General features: G+C 37.1%; 1 protein-coding gene across 22 annotated transcripts in view; it reads left to right on the plus strand.

Annotated features, from left to right (window-relative positions):
- CADPS2 (calcium dependent secretion activator 2) overlaps positions 1–19153 on the plus strand; it is a 315235-nt gene that overhangs the window by 114468 nt on the left and 181614 nt on the right. For all 22 annotated transcript variants that reach the window (XM_035331849.1, XM_035331889.1, XM_035331938.1 and 19 more), the window contains exons 4-6: positions 12888–12968; positions 14135–14371; positions 18401–18522. In XM_035331849.1, coding sequence (XP_035187740.1) covers positions 12888–12968; positions 14135–14371; positions 18401–18522 — 440 coding nt within the window. The remainder of the gene's footprint in view (positions 1–12887; positions 12969–14134; positions 14372–18400; positions 18523–19153) is intronic.

Genomic DNA, 19153 nt, shown 5'->3' on the forward strand with positions numbered 1-19153 from the left:
AGCAGGAGGTGTTAGTGTTTGGTGACTGTATAGCATAAAGGCATCCATCCGCTGGTTCACCTTTTTACTTGCTCCTCACCTGTATGTGAGATGTTGCAGAGAGGTTGCTGAGGCCCATCTAGCCTTCGAGCTACTGCCCCTTGCTGCTTATCTGCGTGATCACCAATAACGTGACCTTGAGGAGATCAAAGGTGACTGCAGGACTGCGAGCAAAGGTCATAGAGTCATCTAGGTCGGAAAAGGCCTTCAGGGTCACCAAGTCCAACTATCACACTAACCTACTGAGTCCCATCATTAAACTGTGTCTCTTGATGGCACGTCCACACTTCTCTTAAACACCTCCAGGGATGGGAACTCCACTGCTTCCTGGGGCAGCCTGACCAGGGATGGCCCAGAGTGCATAAGTGGTGTCATCAGTAAGGCTTGTACTTCTTTGGTTGTAGCACCTTGTTTTAAGAAGAACTGGTAAGAAGCAATGGAATTAAACCAGCAAGAAGGCACAGGCATGTTTGTGGGCAGATTTGCTAACCTAACAGGAAGGATTTTAAACAAGGTTTCCTAAGAGCTAATCTCAGGATTAAATGAGGAAGCAATATATGCGGAGAAGATAATATACGGTAGAAGGCTACAAGGGAGACTATGATATTCCCTCTCAGAAAGAAGAGCATTCATGAATGTGTCTGCACTAACGCAAAGTATTAAGCAACAAAGAAGGCCAATCTCTGTGTCAAGACCAGGAGGGAGAGTAATACTGATGGTGTTGTGGTGAGGGATGGTTGCAAACCAACTGACAGAGAAAGTGAGGTCATCTCCAAACAATTAATAGAAGTTGTCCAATGGGAGGCCTTGTGCCACATGGTGGATTTCAGCCCTCTGCCACCAGTTTGCTGGGAGGGTAACATGGCATTGTGCAAGCAATGTGAGGGAGTTTCTAGACTCTGTTGGTGACAATTTCTGAACATGAATCCAAAAAGAGCAATTGGGATTAGTGCTGTTTTTTACCAGCTGCTCACAAACAGGGATGAGGTGGGAGTGAATCTTGCCACAGGTGGTAGCTGGGCTGTGGAAATCACCAGCTGACAGTGTTTGGGACTGAAGGAAGGCTGAGAAGGTGCACTGTGATGTTAGTTTAAATAATTGCTATGCAGAGACTCCTGAGAAGCTGCCATGTAGGGAAGAGGAGAGCCCAGGAGTTGGCAGATTTCTAAAGAAAACATACTGAGAGATCAGGAACAAACCGTCCTGTTGTACAGAAAGGTTGAGAATTACAGGCACCACCTCAGTCTTTGAAAGACTAGGAACACCATGGTGCACAATCTCTTGCAGTCTGTTTTCAAACGCATAAAGGTTATCATTATTAGTTCATATGGATACCAAGAAGAAATCATGTCTGACCAACCTGCCATCTTTTGTGAAATGACTGATTATGTGAGTAAGGAGAACAATGGATGGTAATTCACCCTGATTCACTTGAATAGGGCTTTTGACACCTTTTTCTACCACATTAATATTTTTGTGTTGAGGAAGTATGCCCTGGACAACCTGATTATTAGAAAATTAGCTATGTCACTATGCTGAAAGAATGGAGTCAGTGGTTTAAAAGACCAGTTGGTAACTGGGAAAACTACTCCAGAGTTCGATATTGTTCATTATTTTTACTGACAGCTGGGATGATGAGACAAATTCTTAGCTTCAGCAAATTTACAGACAGTACTAAATTGGGTGGTGCAGCTGATGTGCTGAATGGTTAAGGGTAATCTTGAGCATTAAGCTAACAACAACATTAATTTCATTAAGAAGTGGAAAGTTGTGTACCTCAGGCAAAATAACCTTTTGCACAGTTATGGGCTGGGAACCAACTGCTGGAGCTTCAGCCCTGCTGGAAAGGGGAGGGAAGGAGGGTTTGGAGAAGGGGGTACAGAATGGTAGAGAATGGATGGCAGGTTAAGTAAGAGCCAACAGTGCCCTTTCATTGTAGGTGAGATAAAGCTGGGCTACATTAGAACAAGCATGGGTAGGAGACTGGTGAGGTTGTTCTTCCCTTCTGCCTGGTAGTGGTGAGGGAACTAGACTTGTGTAGCCTAGCCTAGGAAAGAGGATTTTCCAGTAGCAGCCTACAGCATCTTGGAGGGAAGTTCCAAAGACAAAGATGGTCAAGCTACCATTGTGTGGTAGCAGATAATGTATAAAGATTAAACTCTCAGAAGTTGTGACTTAAGAGTTACAGAATGATCATTAGAGGAAAACTTCAGTGTGAAGGTAGTGGAGCAAAGGAACAGGTCACCCTGAGAAGCTGTGCAGTCTCCATGTGGAATCTCTATTTTGGAAGTTTTAAGAACTTGTTTTGATGGAGCCATGGCTTACTTACCTACTGTTGTCAAGTGGGAGGATGGACTTGATAACCTCAAGATGGCCTATGTAACCAATGTTTCTATAGTTCCATTTCTTGTATTTATAACAAAAATGAAAAAAAAAAAAAAGTTGAAAGGAGGAGCTGATGATAGTACATAGTTCTTGATGCAGACACCAAAATATTACTGTTTATATGTTAGTTAGGTGTCTAAGCTGTGTAGTGGAGCTGTATGGTGGAGATCTAGTCAAGCAATGGAATGTAGAGAGTACCAAAAAGTAGAACTGTGCCTTGCTGGTCAGCTGAATTCTGTATGAGGCTTCTTAAGTACTGGAGTAGCATTTAAGTGGAATTGGCTGTTTAGATTTTGGAGTCTTTGTCACTAGAGATGTTTTCAAGTAAATTGGGGAAAAATATTTCTAGTTTGGGCTAAATAGTCTTTATTTTTAACCTGTTTTCAAAGATATATCTTACCAGGGAAGTTGTTCATTAGTGTGGGAATTTTCTGATTCCAGCATCTTCCAGAATAATAACGATTGTTGTCATGGAAAACAGATGTTAAGTCCTTTCTTGCATCACAAAAAATAATAAATAAATAAATGTTATGGACATACTTGGTACATGCTTTTAAGCAATATTTTTATTTTTCTTTGTTAAAGTCTTCCTTCTGATAACTGAGTAAGCAGAATACAGACTGAAGATCTATAATCTGTTTTGAAACATGAGCTCTTTCCTACTCTCACTTTGCAGTGAAGAATCCTATTGTACTCGATAGTCCTTAACATGAAGAACAGTAGGAAAATGAAAACAATTTGATTAGTACAGTCCATATAATTCTTCACTTTTGGGAATGAATAGAATAGACACTTGGTGAAGATCTGGCTGTGGTCACCTTAGCAACTTTTCAACCTACCTGCTTATTTGAAAGAAGTGTCATGGAAGAATAGGGCTTACGAAGGCACGTTTCTTAGAGTATTACAAAAACAGGCTACTTGGTCAAAGTTGCAGATTTCAGTTCTCCATCAAGGAGAATCCACTGATTTTCTTCAATAGTTTTTATTATTATTATTATTTATTTATTTGGAGAAATTATAGCTCTTAAGAAAAACAACGCCAAACAAACAACACACATATTGTTAATATGCTGAGATACTGCATATACTTAAATACAAATGCAGACTTTCAACTAAATAGAATAATATTGCCTATTTGAAATAAGAACTGATTGAGTGGGTTTTTTCATGATGCATTTTGAAAACATAAATTGTTTTTTGAAAATATTTGATAAATTGCAATTGGTATTGAGAGTTACCAGCCTGAAGCTTTCTTTCTAGTTCAGTCATTCACAACCCATTATTTGGGAAAAAATTTAGACCTGGCATTCAAGGTGCTTTTGGTTGCTTAATGGAATGCTCATTAACCTTTATTCCCCTTTTTGCATATATTCCCCTTAGTTTCAACACTACAAAGAAAAATTAATCAGTGATTGATAAGGCAAGAAAACATTCTGCACGATATTTTTGGATGGTGAGGAGAGTAACCAAAGGAGAGGGAATTTCTTTCTAGAGCAAGCCTCCAAGTTTCTGATTTTAATTTTTAATTTAAAATCAGTATAAGAAAATCCAATTATGATATTTGATAGGTCTGCTGCAATAACTCTTAAAGTTCAAGATAATTTTAGAAAAATATAAAATGTAAACCCATTTAGTATTATAGGAAATAAATATGCATATACTAACAAGCTTTGCATGCTAATTTTGGGGTTGTCTTGGATATGGTAATCTCTGTGCAGATAGTGGGAGAGAAGGAGGGTGGAAGGCTTTCTCTTAAGAGGATCAGGATATGAGTCATAACTTTTAAGGCCCATCACTACCTGGTTATGGTGGGTGTGGGAGGGTATTCCCTAGCCAGAACCTGAAAGCAACTTCTATTGAAGGAGATGCTTGATATCTACTTCAGTAGGGTGGGTCTGGGGGAAGGTGAGAGGGAGGAATAAGAATATCCATTTCTTTGATCATCTTCTTACCACAGATTACTTGTGCTGTTGGGACCTCCACAACACTTACAGTTGGCACATAGATAACTGCTTAAGTGATTATAATAACTCTGGAGACTTCTCCATATCTCCATTGTTTGCCTCAGGACCCCATTTTTTTTACTAAAAAAAAATAGTTGTTTTGGGTGGTAAAATAGGTGAGGTGCAATGTATAATTCTGAAGCTAGCTGTAGGAAGAACACCCATATAAATAAAAATACGGAGACTTTAGCAGAAAATAAATAAAAGGAGTTAAAATTTTGTGTGTGGATATTCATAATTTTGTGATTTCAGAGTTGGGGTAGAATGCATTTTGCATGGTCAGCAGCAACTGAAGGGTTTTAACTTTTACAGTATGGAAGATACAGCACTGATGAGTGTTTGGAGGTGGTATTGACAGCTTCTCTGAACTCCAGTGTCAGGATGTGAAAAAAAAAATACATTTGGATAAATATCTTTACAGTATGACATACTAAAGATCTTATTTTTTTCCATTTCTGTTAATAAAAAATGATACTTTGCATCCACATCCTTGATGTATCTGTGGGACATAACAGCTAGAGTGATTACATCTGCAAGTAGTAAGAACCTCTCTTGGTTCTTCCTTCCTATCTCTCACAACAACATGCTTTCCTCTCTTTTTCATCCCTTCCAACGGAACAGAGGTGGTCAAATATTGTAGTCTTATCCATTAATGTGGGTTTCGGCTATTCATCTCTGCAATCATTTGGACCTGATGATCTTAAGGGTCTTTTCCAACCTAAATGTTTCTACCATCATCACAAATACTAAGAGAGCAAAAGGATGAAAACTCCAGTGCTTGTAGTGACACTTCAGAGCTATGCTCTTCCCTTCCCTTCCCTTCCCTTCCCTTCCCTTCCCTTCCCTTCCCTTCCCTTCCCTTCCCTTCCCTTCCATAGTATGCCACTGATCAAGTGTTCTGGATCCTAACATATTTCTTATAATCCTAATGTGGTTTCTGGAGTTTCGTATGAATATATGTTGATATAAAAACACTACTGTTCTTATACAGCCAGTGGGCTAACACAGTATCAGCCCCATGACACTTGATTTTGAATGACAGGTTCTGTAGCCAGTATCCAAGGCCTGGTGGTAGTGCTTTTATGGTGCAGTCTTGATATTTTTGAAGATTTAAGGTGAGGGGTTCTTTTGTTTTCCCTTTCATCAGTTCCTAAGCGAGTTTAAATGTAATTTCTATCTGATTCAGTTTAAGAGGAGTGTTGTGTCTACGCAGGCAGCATAAGGGGAATTCTCGAGTTTACAGATGATACTAAACTGTTTGGGGCACTCTAATGTTGCTATAATTGCAAGGAACTCTGGAAGGACCTCACAAAATTGCATGCAAAAAGCAGAACAGATGAGCTCTGATGTAGCTAAACGTGGGGTAATGCATCAGAGGAAAAAAACTGTCATAGAATCACAGAATGGTTTGGGTTGAAAGGGACCATAAAGATCATCTAGTCCGAGCTCCCTGCCTTGTTCAGGGACATCTCTCTCTAAATCAGGTTGCTCAAAACTCTTTCCAGCCTGACTTTGAACGCTCCACAGTGCAGAACTAGTTCATATGCATAGGATGCTGAACTGAGAATGGGCAGTAACAGCTCAAGAAAGAGACTTTGGGTTTCTTGTGCTGAAATCATTAGTTCTGTGTGCAACAATAGTCAAAATGTGACAAAATACTTTTCATGGCTATGAAGAACATTGAAAATGAAATAGTATGTCTGTCTCAGCGATATAGAGAAGGTCATTAAAGATTGGAGGGTGGCACTGAAAATTGTGGAACTTCATGGCTTTTCAAGGAGAGGCTGAAAGGGCTGAAACTCTTTAGTGTGGAGTTGAGGAATATGGTTGAGGTGTACAAAGTTTTGAAGGCAGGAGCTAAGGTGTATATGTACCTTCACTTACCAAATACCACAGCTCTAGAAATTGAAGACTGATAACATTCAGTAGGAATTTGTATTAAAACTAGTTCAAAGTCATGTTTGAGCTTTTTGATGGCACTGTGTTTCAGGAAAACTGAGTGATTAGCTTGGCCTGGATCATTGTCTGAAAGGCAATCTTTTGGAGGATTGATACAACAAAATTTCCATGAAGATGCTATGAGGTCTGATGGTGCAACATGAGAAGTTGTTAGGACACTTCAGAAGGGCTTTAGACTTGTAAACTTACTAGTCTACTTGGTGCAGACAGACAGAAAGTAGAAATACTTGCAATTCTTGCTAGGTCTTTTGACTTGATATTAGTTGAGAATATGTATACTGGTATTCCACAAGAGAGAAAATTTCTCATGTAGGTGCTTTTTATCCCCTTTATTTTAACAATTAACAGATTTTCTCGTTCTGTCATTCTTAATGTTTCACTTTGATTTGATGTTTCTCATAGTCTAAAAATATTGTCAAATCTAGCAATTTGTTGTTTCTGTTGAGTAGGAAAAGAAACAAGGTGGGAAGACGGGAGAGGAAGATTAGGGAACAGATGTTTTAAAGTTATTTGCAGAATTCTGTGGGAAATTCACAGGAGTTCACCATGACACAGGGCAGGATCAGCCATCAGCATAGACATTTTCATGATACATAATATAGATTTTGCAGGGTGCACAGGACACGTGAATTTTCAAATAAGACTTAAGTGATCTTTCTTGTTAATCTGAATTAATCCACTGTATATTCTACAATTAAGAGAAAAGATTTTAAAATTGAAGCTAAACAGCATAGCCTTCTCTGAAATAGAGAATTGACATTTTCTTTCTGTTTACAGCTGTGTCTTTCTTCCTGTGGAACAGGAGGCCGAAAAGGTCCAGCAGAAGCTGTTTAGAAAGCTTCATGCATTCTGCCCTTTAATCAAATAGTTGTTTTTCTCCCAATAGGAAGTGCAAGGTATTTACTTTTGTCATGATTTGGTTCTTCAGAAGTTAAGTCCTGTTGAATTCATGTCCAAAAGCATCTGCTGCTACCGTCTGGAGTTGGGTGAGGTGTCTTCTGCCTCACTTGGAAGTAGATCCTTCTACTTTCATATATTTAGCTGCTAATCTTGGTTCACAAGGTTGGGAGACTGCAGGAATCTCTGCAGGTTTTTGTGTTTAGTGCACAGCAGCTTCTTAATGTGACAGAGCATTACATGGATGCTTAATATATTCCAAGTTTGTTCCGGTAGAAAAACTCGGCATGTGTAAAGATAAGAATGTGAAGAAACCCTGCAGGTCTTCGAGATGGCAGGTCTCTCTGAAGCAAAACTCCTTTTTTTTGGGCCAGAGATAAAAGCATCAAGGAGAACAGTCTGAAAAAATGCAAGTATTTACATCCACCACACCTACTGCTTGATTATGTGATTCACAGACAAAATTGAGCAGTAAGACTTTTCTGGCCTTCATTTGCTCTTCCAGCCTTGCTGCTGGATGCCATTAGTTACTTATAGAATTTTTTTTTTTTTCTTTTTTCCATAAATATCTAATCACAACACTTTTAATGCAAGCCCTTTAGTCCATTTGGTGCATGTTGACAGTTTTGGCCTGATCTCTGCACGCAGCAGAGATGGAGCCTGCAGGTTGCCTCCTGGAGGCAGCCACAAATAACCCATCAGCTCAGCAGGGCCCAGAAGCCATTACGTGTGGCAAAAAGTCGCTCTAAAGTAAAAATGACTGTTGTGACCTCACAGAGCAGAGCTCAGTGGTAGGGCTTTGGGTTTTGGGCTGCAGAAATATGAGCAAGTCCTAAGATACCTGTACTGTCAATTTAATCACTAAATGTAGAAAAATTTATATCACTACGTTCATGTAAATACGCTTTCATGTTGATGTTACTGCAGGTTAAAAAACTGCAGGAAGCTAACTCAACATTAATGAAATAGTCACTTGAAGCAACTATCCATTAGTTTGAGCACTTACGAACAATAACTTCCAGCAAGTCAGTACTCATCTGTACTCAAACTTTTCAGTCTTGAAAAATGTCATCTGACTCTCTTTGCAGGCAGAGTAATACAAGTGTGTGCCATGGGATTTAGCAGTATATGTTTTTCTTTAGGTTACTCTTGCACATTAAACAGATTTTTTTCTAGTTCACCAAAATTCACAAATATGTTAAAGCCATTTAATGCTAAAAAATTATTTATTATTTAAATAGGAATTGCAAAGTAGGCTGTCTCTTCCAACCCGTCAAGCTATGTAAATATGAATTCAGATATGCTTCTGTTCTGTGCTGCCTAGGCGCAACAGTCAAACAACTGTTTATCAAGCAAGATACTATGCCATTGATCAGAATAGTGATTTGTAACTTTAATGTACTTGCAGTCTTCCTCAAATAAACAAATAATCTGAGGAACATAGACCCCATGCATACTCAAGAGACTGAGCAGCACAGCCTGAAGATGAGCCTAAATGCTGGTTCTGATTTATCCCCTGGTAGTGGCTGCTTCCTTTTTCAGAGGTTCACAACTTGGCTAGAATTGGGCTGATTTGACAGATGGGGTGCTGTAAAATTTCAGATCCTTGCTTGAAAACAAGATGGTACTCTTTGACAAGATGGTCACCAGTTTTCTTATCATAGCACTTTGTTATCTTCTCTGCCCTCCTTTTCAGAAGCAATTGAGTCATTTTGGTTGAAGTTATTAAAGCAGAAATTCAGAGTAGAAAACTTCAGTCTGTCGTTTAGCAGTTAATGCTGATATTAGCAACAGAAAATATCCTCTAATAGAAATTATTGGACAACAACCCCATCTCTGACAATAAAAGAGTTTGTAAAAAAAAGTGATTGCCCTTTTCAGAGTGAGAAAGTGGGAGAAAAACATAAAGGCAACTTCATGCATTAAGGAATAAAAACATTTTCAAATGAATAGCTTGATGTTTAAGACTGGCAGGCTTATTTTAGAAAGCTGTTTTTATATGACACCACTGAAGAAAAAAAGCCAGATGATGAACTACCAGGCTTTTTTAATAGAAAGTAACTTCTTATCCATCCAAGCATAGTCCATCCAAACATAGTCACTTATAACTACTGATTTTTCTGAAGAAACTTTGAATATCCAATTAATAATCTCTGCAAAGGGGAAAGACACAAGTGACACAACTATCTTATTCATACTTTTGCCCAATTACAAATTTTCCTACTGAAATAAATAGTCCTCCAAATGTGAGTCAGTGTCTACCTAGAATTTGTAAGTTTCAGGGGCCAGATGTATGGCAATTTGGGAAAATACTGAATTTTTTGGTCAGGACTTCAAGTTTATTTTACACTGAAAACAAGTCTGGTATCTGTAGAGTCTGCTGTACTGAGGTTCCCTGCTGCTAAGATACTGAATAATTGGTTAAGGGAAGTATAAGCGACATAAAGAGTATCTCTATTGTTTGTGTAGTTGATAAATAACTGGAGAAAACCGAGGTGTTTTTATTAAATGGAGTTTGCATGTAGCCTCTTTTAAAACATGCTGTAAAAATATATCTTTTCTTCTTTCCCTTTTGGCATCCCTACACTCCTAAGTCTCTAGCATTACAATTGATCCACGTGATGGATAATTTCATTCAAATCTGACATGACAAATAGTTTAGAAAGCATTTTAGGTGTTTACAAGTTCGTAACTTTTAAATCAAATACCTGTTCCAATACTGAGAAAAATCTAAGTTGCTATGCTGCAGTATTATATTTGTATTTATTTCTGTGCTTTTCTAGGTTTTATTAACATTTTTAAAATTACTATGATGATTGTCAGAACTTCTCCTTCTATGTCTTGGGTATGGGTTTGATCCACAAATAAGGAATTACGGAAAAGGATACAGTTAATGTTAACCCCTGTCTCTGCTTTCCACCCCAATGGTGGGTTATGAGTGTCTTCCCTGTGTAAGAAAGTGGATACAAGTCACGAATTCCAGCTCCCACCTGCATTTTCAGAATCTACTTACTCTTATTGTTGTCACTCAGATTCAGCAAATGTATAAAGTATGACTGCATATTTATAATAACTGACTGCTTTGCTTGGAAAGTTGGTTTTGACATGTTTTGTTGAATTTAGGATAAAAGCAAGTAGAATGACCTTGCATGTAGCATGACAAAGTTCCTGTTTTTCTCACTGTTGCTTCATTTTGTATACTGCAAAAATTCTAATGTCAACAACTTTTACAGCTGTGAATGACCTACTAGTCATTCGTACCTTGCTTCTGTGTATGTAAAGCAGTGTTCTTCAGTGTTTCACCTTTTCAGCTTCTTTTCATACTTTGCAAAACATCATTATATACATACATTAACAAAATATTATTTGAATATATTAATATTTCAGGAAGAATACTGAAGTTTAAAAATAAGTAAGCAGGGAAATTGGCACATTTTTTAAACAGTCAACTACAAATAGATAATGGGAAGTAATACATGGTTAGGGGAAAATGCTGATTTACAAAACCAGACTAGCATTCATTAACTTAAATGATCATTTCATGTGTATTTTAGATGGAGAAAAGTAAGTAAATATATTTTTTAAACAAAAGGTTTTGGCTTTTCAACCAAGTTAATAACAGAAGCAGTCACTGAAGTTGTGTCTTGACACAGGAAAATGTTCTAGCTTCATTCTGCTCTCCCACACCCTCCTTTTGGCAGAAATCAAAATTCAGTCATCAAAATTTCCTCCAGGCAGATATTTTTTAATCAATTGTGTATTATGAAATATGTTATTAAAATAATGCTGCCCTCCTCTTAGCCCCAAAAGGAAAACAGAATTGTTTTTCCTATTACACTGACTGTCAAACTGATTAAATAAAAATATGTGTAAAAGTAAAATAGTTACAATACAAAGGAAAAGGCAAGTTATAAATATGCTTTGTAAGAAGGCCAAAAAGCAGTTTCTTGTTCTGTTATGAAACAGTATAATGCAAATTTGGGAATTTATTTGGAACACTGCAACTGTATGCTGTGAAACCCGAAATACTTAATTTCATCCAGAATGCTCTTGCCATTTATACTGACAGTCAAGCTAGGAACAGATTTACAGGCACGCTTAGTGGGAGGACCCTACCAGTCTGCAGCAAGATTCAGTTTCTACTCTTCTGTTTAAACTGAGCTTCTCTTACACTGTCAGGTTTTGGTCTCTTGTTTTCTAGTAGTCTGGAGCAGATCCTTCAAGGGTCTTGAGAGATGTCAGATTGCTCAGATGACAGACCGCGCTCCCTGTCATCTCTTCTATCCAACTGTGGAAAACTTTATTCTATTGCTAAATGTGGTCAGATATTCACTGTACATAATGCTGCAATGAACCTTTAAACAACAGATAGTGTATTTTTGATTATTCAAAAATAATCAGATTTTTTATTTGATTTTGGGAAGAAAAAAATGCTTAACTTTCAACAAGTCTTTGGTTCAATGAGATCTTCTGAATTTAGCAGAGGAGTGTTGCAAAGAAAATGGCATTATGTATTTGGCCTGGTGCACTAATAGTGGTCTTACTTAAAATGCTTAGTTTAATGGAATCAGTCGTTTTCCAAACTGCTCGTGAGCTCTTTAGCTGAAGGTCTCATTTAATTAGAGAACTGATTTTTGCCAGTTTCCATCGCTAATCAATTTCAGATTGTTTTTTAGTGAAGAGCAAGTGATGTATCCTTAGACATTAGCTGCATACTAAAAGCACTAGTTCATATCAGCATGCAGGATTGTGCCTGCAGTTACCCCTAGAAAAGGAAAGTCCTCCGTTAAGACTCTGATGTTTGTCTTTGTCCTTGGTTGGCATGTATTCAGTAAGATGGTAAGTTGTGCCTGGCCTTTTCCAGATGCACCATGCTTCCTCCTCTTAGCCAGCTCACCCGTGCAGATCAGTACGCTGAGCTGAAGCCACACTTCACCTACCCTTAACAAATAAACCAGTGAAAAATGACTTAGGGAGGCTCTTTGTTGAGACCCAGCAATTCTGTTGAGGGGAAGAGATGGATCCTTCCCCTTTAACTCCTGGAATGAAGTCTGAGCTTTAGCCATAATTATTTCCTCCATATGAAAATAATGGAAGCTCAAAAACTGGATATGCCTTGATCTGAGCAGCTGGCCAATATTTGGAGAAAAGGTTCATGTGAGTGAAATAATATATACATAGAAGCTGCACAGTTTTCTCTCCCTACATCTAGTTCCAGAGGATCTCATGGCACCAAAGAGAAAAAATCCTTGCAAACATTTTCTCAGGTATTCTGCCAGTCCAGTTTTCTGCTTCATGGACATGTAGTTTCATTGGCTATTTTCATACGGAAATAATTCTCCTTCTATTTAGGCTGACTATTAAAAAGTCAAGGGAGTAAGGGCTACCCTTCAGAGTCCTTGACTGTCGTGGGTAATGGGTGGCCCTTGCATTTCTTTCATCTTGGTAAGACTCAAAGCTATGTATTTGCTTAGTGTTTCAGAAATTTTAAGATACAAAGATTGTTGCAAATCATTTCTCTTTTCTTTTTAACTACATTAATTGCTATAAAGTGTGTGTTTCTTATAGTTAATATTATTTATATTTTTTTGTTCTCTATGCAAGTTGGATAATGCAGATGAGCAAGCAGCCCAGATCAGACGTGAACTAGATGGACGTCTACAACTGGCTGAACAAATGGCAAGGGTAAGCGGTTGCTTTCATGTACCAAAAATATATCTTCATATGAGATTAAGTGGAATCATACATAATGTGGGTTTCCACTTTTTGATTATGAAACTGAGCAGAATTTCATCTGACAGCATAACAGTCTGGCAGATTATTATTATTATTATTATTTTTTTTTTTTTCTGTTGTGGAGTATGTATGGGGTAGAGAGAAAGCAAAATTTGTTTTGAAAGGTTGTATACTGTGTAATCCTACCTTTCCTTCATCAGCGAGTCCAGTGGTGAAACAAAGAGCATATTATTTGCACATTTGGGAGTATGTATTTTGGAACTAAAGTAGATTATATTTCATATGCAAAATGCATTATTCTGTATTTAGACATAATATTTGTGTCTTACAACATGCTATACATATACACTTTTAAAGTATGTATAATATAGTTTACATTTTCAGTTTAAGTCAAAGTTCAGAATGGTTCTATTAGCACTGCAAGTAACAAAACTGAGTGAGCCCTGTAGTTCAAATTAGTGCTAATAGGGTAAATTATAAATTGGTTTTGTAAATTTTAGAAAGTCAAGTCCATTTTTTCTCTCTTAGAGCTCGTATTTTATTTCTGTGGACGAGATTGTGCCCTTCTATATTAAATATTACAAGTAGGATTGTTACTGTCCCTGGCCATTTTAGCACTCTGTCAGAATCCAGACCTAAATGTGTAAAATAATTGTGTATAATAACTCTGCATTTCTTTCTAAATGAATGATTTGTTATTAAAAATAAAACAATTTTTAAACAATGAATTAAACAATTTAATTTTAAACAATTTAAACAATTTTTAAACCACCTAACTGGGCAGGTGAAGTGTGGTGGGGGTTAATGCTACCACTGCATTTCATTGTTAAGACAGACCAGCAAATTTTTAAAAACAAAATTCCTACAGCAGTAGGAATGTCATGTTGCAGTTGTAGTTCAACTGTTTTATGTTAGAAGCATGAATGTGACTGACTTATTTTTGGAGCACACAATTAGCCTTCCCATTACTGTTTTAAAGGGATACAAATACTTAGACATAAGAATTAAGACTTTTATTTTTATTCAATATCTCTAAATGAGAGCAAATTAATAAATTAATATGCTATATAACACAGCATGACTTTTTTCTTCCCAACTTTTTTTTTCCTTCCAAGGAAAGAAAATTCCCAAAGTTTATAACAAGAGAAATGGAAAACATGTACATAGAAGAGTTGCGGTCTTCAGTGAATTTGCTGATGGCAAATTTGGAAAGTCTTCCAGTGTCTAAAGGTGGGCCAGAATTTAAACTGCAGAAGTTAAAGCGATCACAAAATTCTGCATTCTTGGACATAGGAGATGAAAATGAGGTTCAGCTGTCAAAGTCTGATGTGGTCCTCTCCTTCACATTAGAGGTAATCACATATTTCACTGAACATTTGTTGACAGTTTAAATTACTAGAATGTCCAGAATGTCTATTTCTTGATATTTTTTGTTACCAGTCCTTCCTTATTCATTAAAAAATATATATTTTAAACTAGTAAATTATGCATTGTCTCTTTGATAATTAGGAGTTAGAGTTCATATGCATGATATTCTTTCCTCTTACAGCTGTAGCTACATTTCGTTCCACACAGCAACATGGGCAGTTGAATCTCCTACACAGCTGTAACTTTAAATGAATTCCAGAACATTAAGAACATAGGTACTTTGGAACATAATGATGAGACACGACGGTTGTCAAAAACTCGTTTGCAGAAGTTTACGAACAAGTTGTGTTTTCTCACTGAAAGCATTTAGAGAATAAACCAAATCAAAACTTCCTTATTGTTGGTCATAGTAGGCTGATTTTTATAATTTTTTTGCATTTTCTTCAAGAGACAAACTTGTATTTACTGAGGTTATGCAGGAAGTCTGCTCTGTAGGTATGTAGTCCCAGCCCACATCGAGCTCAATTCACTTCAAGAGGAAGACACTAATACAGTTAATTACTTAAACATATCTGAGGAAAGTGTCATTGGTCAGGTCCAATTCTGTACATGTAAATATCAGGAAATACTGATCTCTGTCTCTAGATAATAATACAATCAAAATATTTCCTGGTTGCATGGTATGGATTTGTCTGTCAGAAGATGCCACATATAAGTGCTATGCACTTGAAGCGGCTGCAGTTTGTGTAAGAAGTGTCTTACACAAATTGCAGGGTAATATTAAGTAATAAATATTTCAATTGTTAAATGTTTTAAACCAAACAAAAAGCATATATGTCTCTTAAACAATGTATATTCTCAAGCAAACAGTGCATCTTTTTTTTTTCTTGTAGTGTTGAAAATTCAGACCTAATTTTCTTTGTTGTGTCAAAAAAAGTTTAAATCTTTCATTTAAAAGAGAAATTACTTCTCCTGCCATATGCTACTTTAATATTACTAGCTAATAATGTAGGAGGCCAACAAAAATTTTGGAAGAGTAGTAGAATCGATCCACCTATCATTGTATACACCAAAAATTAATAGTTCATCCAGCATGTAAAACTGGTGTAGCTGAAGTATATGAGATGAAGTAATTTTATAATCCTTGTGCTGAATCCTGTAGCCTGCTGTCACATGTGCTGTTTCTACCTCAAGTGGACTGCAGAACCTAGAGTGATGCCATCAGTAGCAATAACAAAGAGTAGTTCTAAAGCACCTGAAAAGTACCCAAAAAAGCTTTTCAATAATATTTATATATATTTGTCTTCAAGAAAGTTTGCTCGGTGAGGGATGTAAAATGAAGAAAAACTCTCTCTGGGCTTCTAGACAGAAATATTAAGTATGTACTAAAAATTATGTGATATTTGGAAGGAAAACACCGAAAGATTGAAACAGTCATGAAATGAAAAGTGACAGTAAATGTGATTTCCAGTAAACTTGTTACTTGGAGCAGTTTTGGTCTGTTTACAACCCTGCCCACCAGAAATGTTAGATAGACTGTTAAGTTTGCAGAACTTAAGTTTTTTTGGTTGTTTCTTCCATTACTGATAGAGAAAACACAGAGGTTCTTCAGGGCTAATGATCTGCCTTTCATCATGGGCAACCAAAGAATTAAAGTGTTACTCTACAGGTAGCAGTTTTTAGTAGGGGAAATTTTCATTTTAAGCAAGTTGTTAACCACGTAAGTCAAGTTTCTTGTTTATGAAATATGTACATGTGTCTTATTCTTGGGAAGCCAAATCTCACTGACAATAATGGCAAAAGGAAGGAGCTGAACTGATATTCATTTAGACTGAAACATGGGAGAGCTGTTTTTTTTATGCAGATCAGAATGGGCAAATAACAAAAACTGATTGCATTTCCCTGGAGACAGAATACTTTATTTCTGAAAACAATGTTAGGTGATATATATACAATTTCATACTTCTTGAATAAGTACGGTAACCAGCAAAAGCCCCACTGAGAGTGGCTGCACAGGAATGAACAAGAAATCTATAATGTTAAAACATTAGTACAAAACAAACAAACCACCAAAAAACCACCTAACTGGGCAGGTGAAGTGTGGTGGGGGTTAATGCTGCCACTGCATTTCATTGTTAAGACAGACCAGCAAATTATTGTTTATAATGTTCTGGTGAGAATGGACCTTGTGCTAAAAGTGACAGTGACTATTTTTGCAAGTTGGATATTTCATCAATTAGCCTATGTGCAGAAACTTGTAAAATAAATAAAATATCAAAGCAGTAGCAGAACACTTAATTGCTTATGTTCTTCAGCTGTTGAACTGTTTAAGAAATAGACAAGTAATATTTAGAAAGCTGTTCATCAGCTAATGAGCTAGTTAACCAGCTAGTGACAGTTTCCTTCCTAATGAAATGCGTTTTTTTTTTCCATTCCTAGAATTCAGAAGTGCTAGCAAAGACAAATGTGCTGTGCAGTTAAATTGGAAATTCAAGGAAAAGAAATATCAACATAAAAAATTAAGAAACATGAAGTCCTACATTCAACAAGGACGTACGTTTGACATGTGCAAAGACCATATAGGCAGTGTTAGCTGGAAGGATCTCTTCTCAGTCTTCAAGTGATCATTGATCACTTTTATAGCTGTTTGAATTCCTGGACCACAAGCGATGGAGAAGAACAAAGATAATTACATCATTGTCCCTGAATTGCTGTAAAGCATAATAGGCAGTGTTGATAATTTATAGGTAATGTAAAAATGTTCTAAATGGTCAACGACTGTCACCTCACTGGAATTTTGCAAGACATCTAACAATTGCTGAGATTTTGGGAGTCGTAAAGTACAAGGGATTTTACAACTAAGGGTGAATCTGCCTTGACACAGTTCAATAAAAGTGAGCTGGCAAATATGCAAGTAGTTTGATAGCCAGGCATTTTAGTGGTTGCTTGCTGACCTAAGAAATCAATTGCTTCTAATGAGACCAGAAGTAGTCGTTACTTCTGTCACCTTTAAAACAATCAAACAAATACTGTGTTTTTGTTGTTGCTGTTCAGATGAGGACAGCTTCTCTGCTGATTAAATGGACAAAGTTTTTCACAGTTTCTTAGGCACAAATGGGGCTGAAAAGGAATGCAGCTTTTCTGAAGCAAGCATGGAAACTGGACTTTCTTTTCAAATCTTCTCTAAATTAGAAACATCTGGAGTGTAAAAATTCCAGTAGATTCACACTGTAACAAACTGAAAGGTGTATAAAAGACGCAGAGCAGTTGAAGTTAGACTGCATTTGGCTCTTCTGGACTATAACCGAGTAGTTCAGAGAAGTTGAAAAACTGTGGGATTTGCCAAATCCAGAATGTCCCTGGTGAGGAAATTTCTCAGGGCACAGCTGGTAGAGATGGCTTTTTTTTCCCATCTCTTCCCCCCACTTCTCCATATGCACACTGACTGCACCTGCCTGCAAGAAGTGAGCTGGGAGAAGAAAAAGTGGTAGGTAGTGGAGGAAAAATACTGAAGCTGATAGTGGTGCTCCCTGGTGCAACAGAGATGAGTTTCAAGGATTGCAACCTCCTTGGTCACAGCACCGTGATTAAATTTCCAAGACTTGGTCAGTTTGCTTGTCTCATTTAACAACTTCAGTAACTTTCTCTAAATACTTATTTGGATGACTGCTTTAAAGAGACACCTCCTTGTGCATCAACATTTAGGATTATATTTGGACATTGTTCTCAAATTCATCTACTAGCATTGAAATAATGGTTGAAGTGAGTTTCTGTCCAAGTAGAAACAGAGCAAAAATTGCCATACCTAGTGTATGTTGCTGAAAGTAGAAAAAGACAATATTTATTAAAACTTTTCTGTCTCCAAAAATTTGAGACAGTGAGGTGTTTTTTTGTTGTTTGTTTTTTTTGTTTTGTTTTGTTTTGGGCTTTCTGTGGCATTTAATACACAATAGCTGTGCTATGTAATCCTTTCTGAATTTTGAAGGATGAACTATTTGCTTTCTTCTCCTCAGATCGTTATAATGGAAGTGCAAGGTTTAAAGTCAGTCGCACCCAATCGGATTGTCTACTGCACTATGGAAGTGGAGGGGGGTGAGAAGCTTCAGACAGACCAGGCAGAAGCTTCCAGGCCACAGTAAGATGCTCTGTTGTTGCTGTGTACAACATCCTTTCCCTTCATATTGTGGGAGAACCTACCTGAATAGTTCTGCAATTTTTACTATTTAAGTTAGCACTACATTACATGAGTTTTTTCTGAGCTGTTACCTTAAATTATTTCTAAAAATTAAATTATAGGTAATATTTATGGTGAAGTAAGTATGAAGTGTAAGCACAGTCCAAAAAATATCACTGGATGTATGTGTGGGGAAGGGAGTTGCATGGAGTCTGCAGCATTGTATCCTCTGAAAACACAAACCTCTTGAAAGATGTTAGCCCGAGGTGATTTTATGTATTCTAGGTTAATGTGCAGGTGGCCTTGTGGAGTGTAACTTGTACAATTGGTGGAAAATCAATACTCAGTAATCAATCTTGACAAAGCTTACTCACCTGCTGAGCCTATTTCATTTTAAATTATAGGATCCACTTCTTCCAATTAATTTTTGAGGGAGGCAGTCAGCAAACTGACTTGGAGGGGAAAACATCATGCCATCTGTAGTTGAACCAGTCAGTGTGGCATAGAGGAAGAAAATTAGGTGTGTTTTTTTGTTGATTTGTTTGACCTACGCACTGACTTCAGACACTTTTCTCTCTGTTAAAACGTCATT

This window comes from Oxyura jamaicensis, chromosome 1, assembly GCF_011077185.1.
Source record: "Oxyura jamaicensis isolate SHBP4307 breed ruddy duck chromosome 1, BPBGC_Ojam_1.0, whole genome shotgun sequence".
In the NCBI taxonomy this organism is placed as follows: domain Eukaryota; kingdom Metazoa; phylum Chordata; class Aves; order Anseriformes; family Anatidae; genus Oxyura; species Oxyura jamaicensis.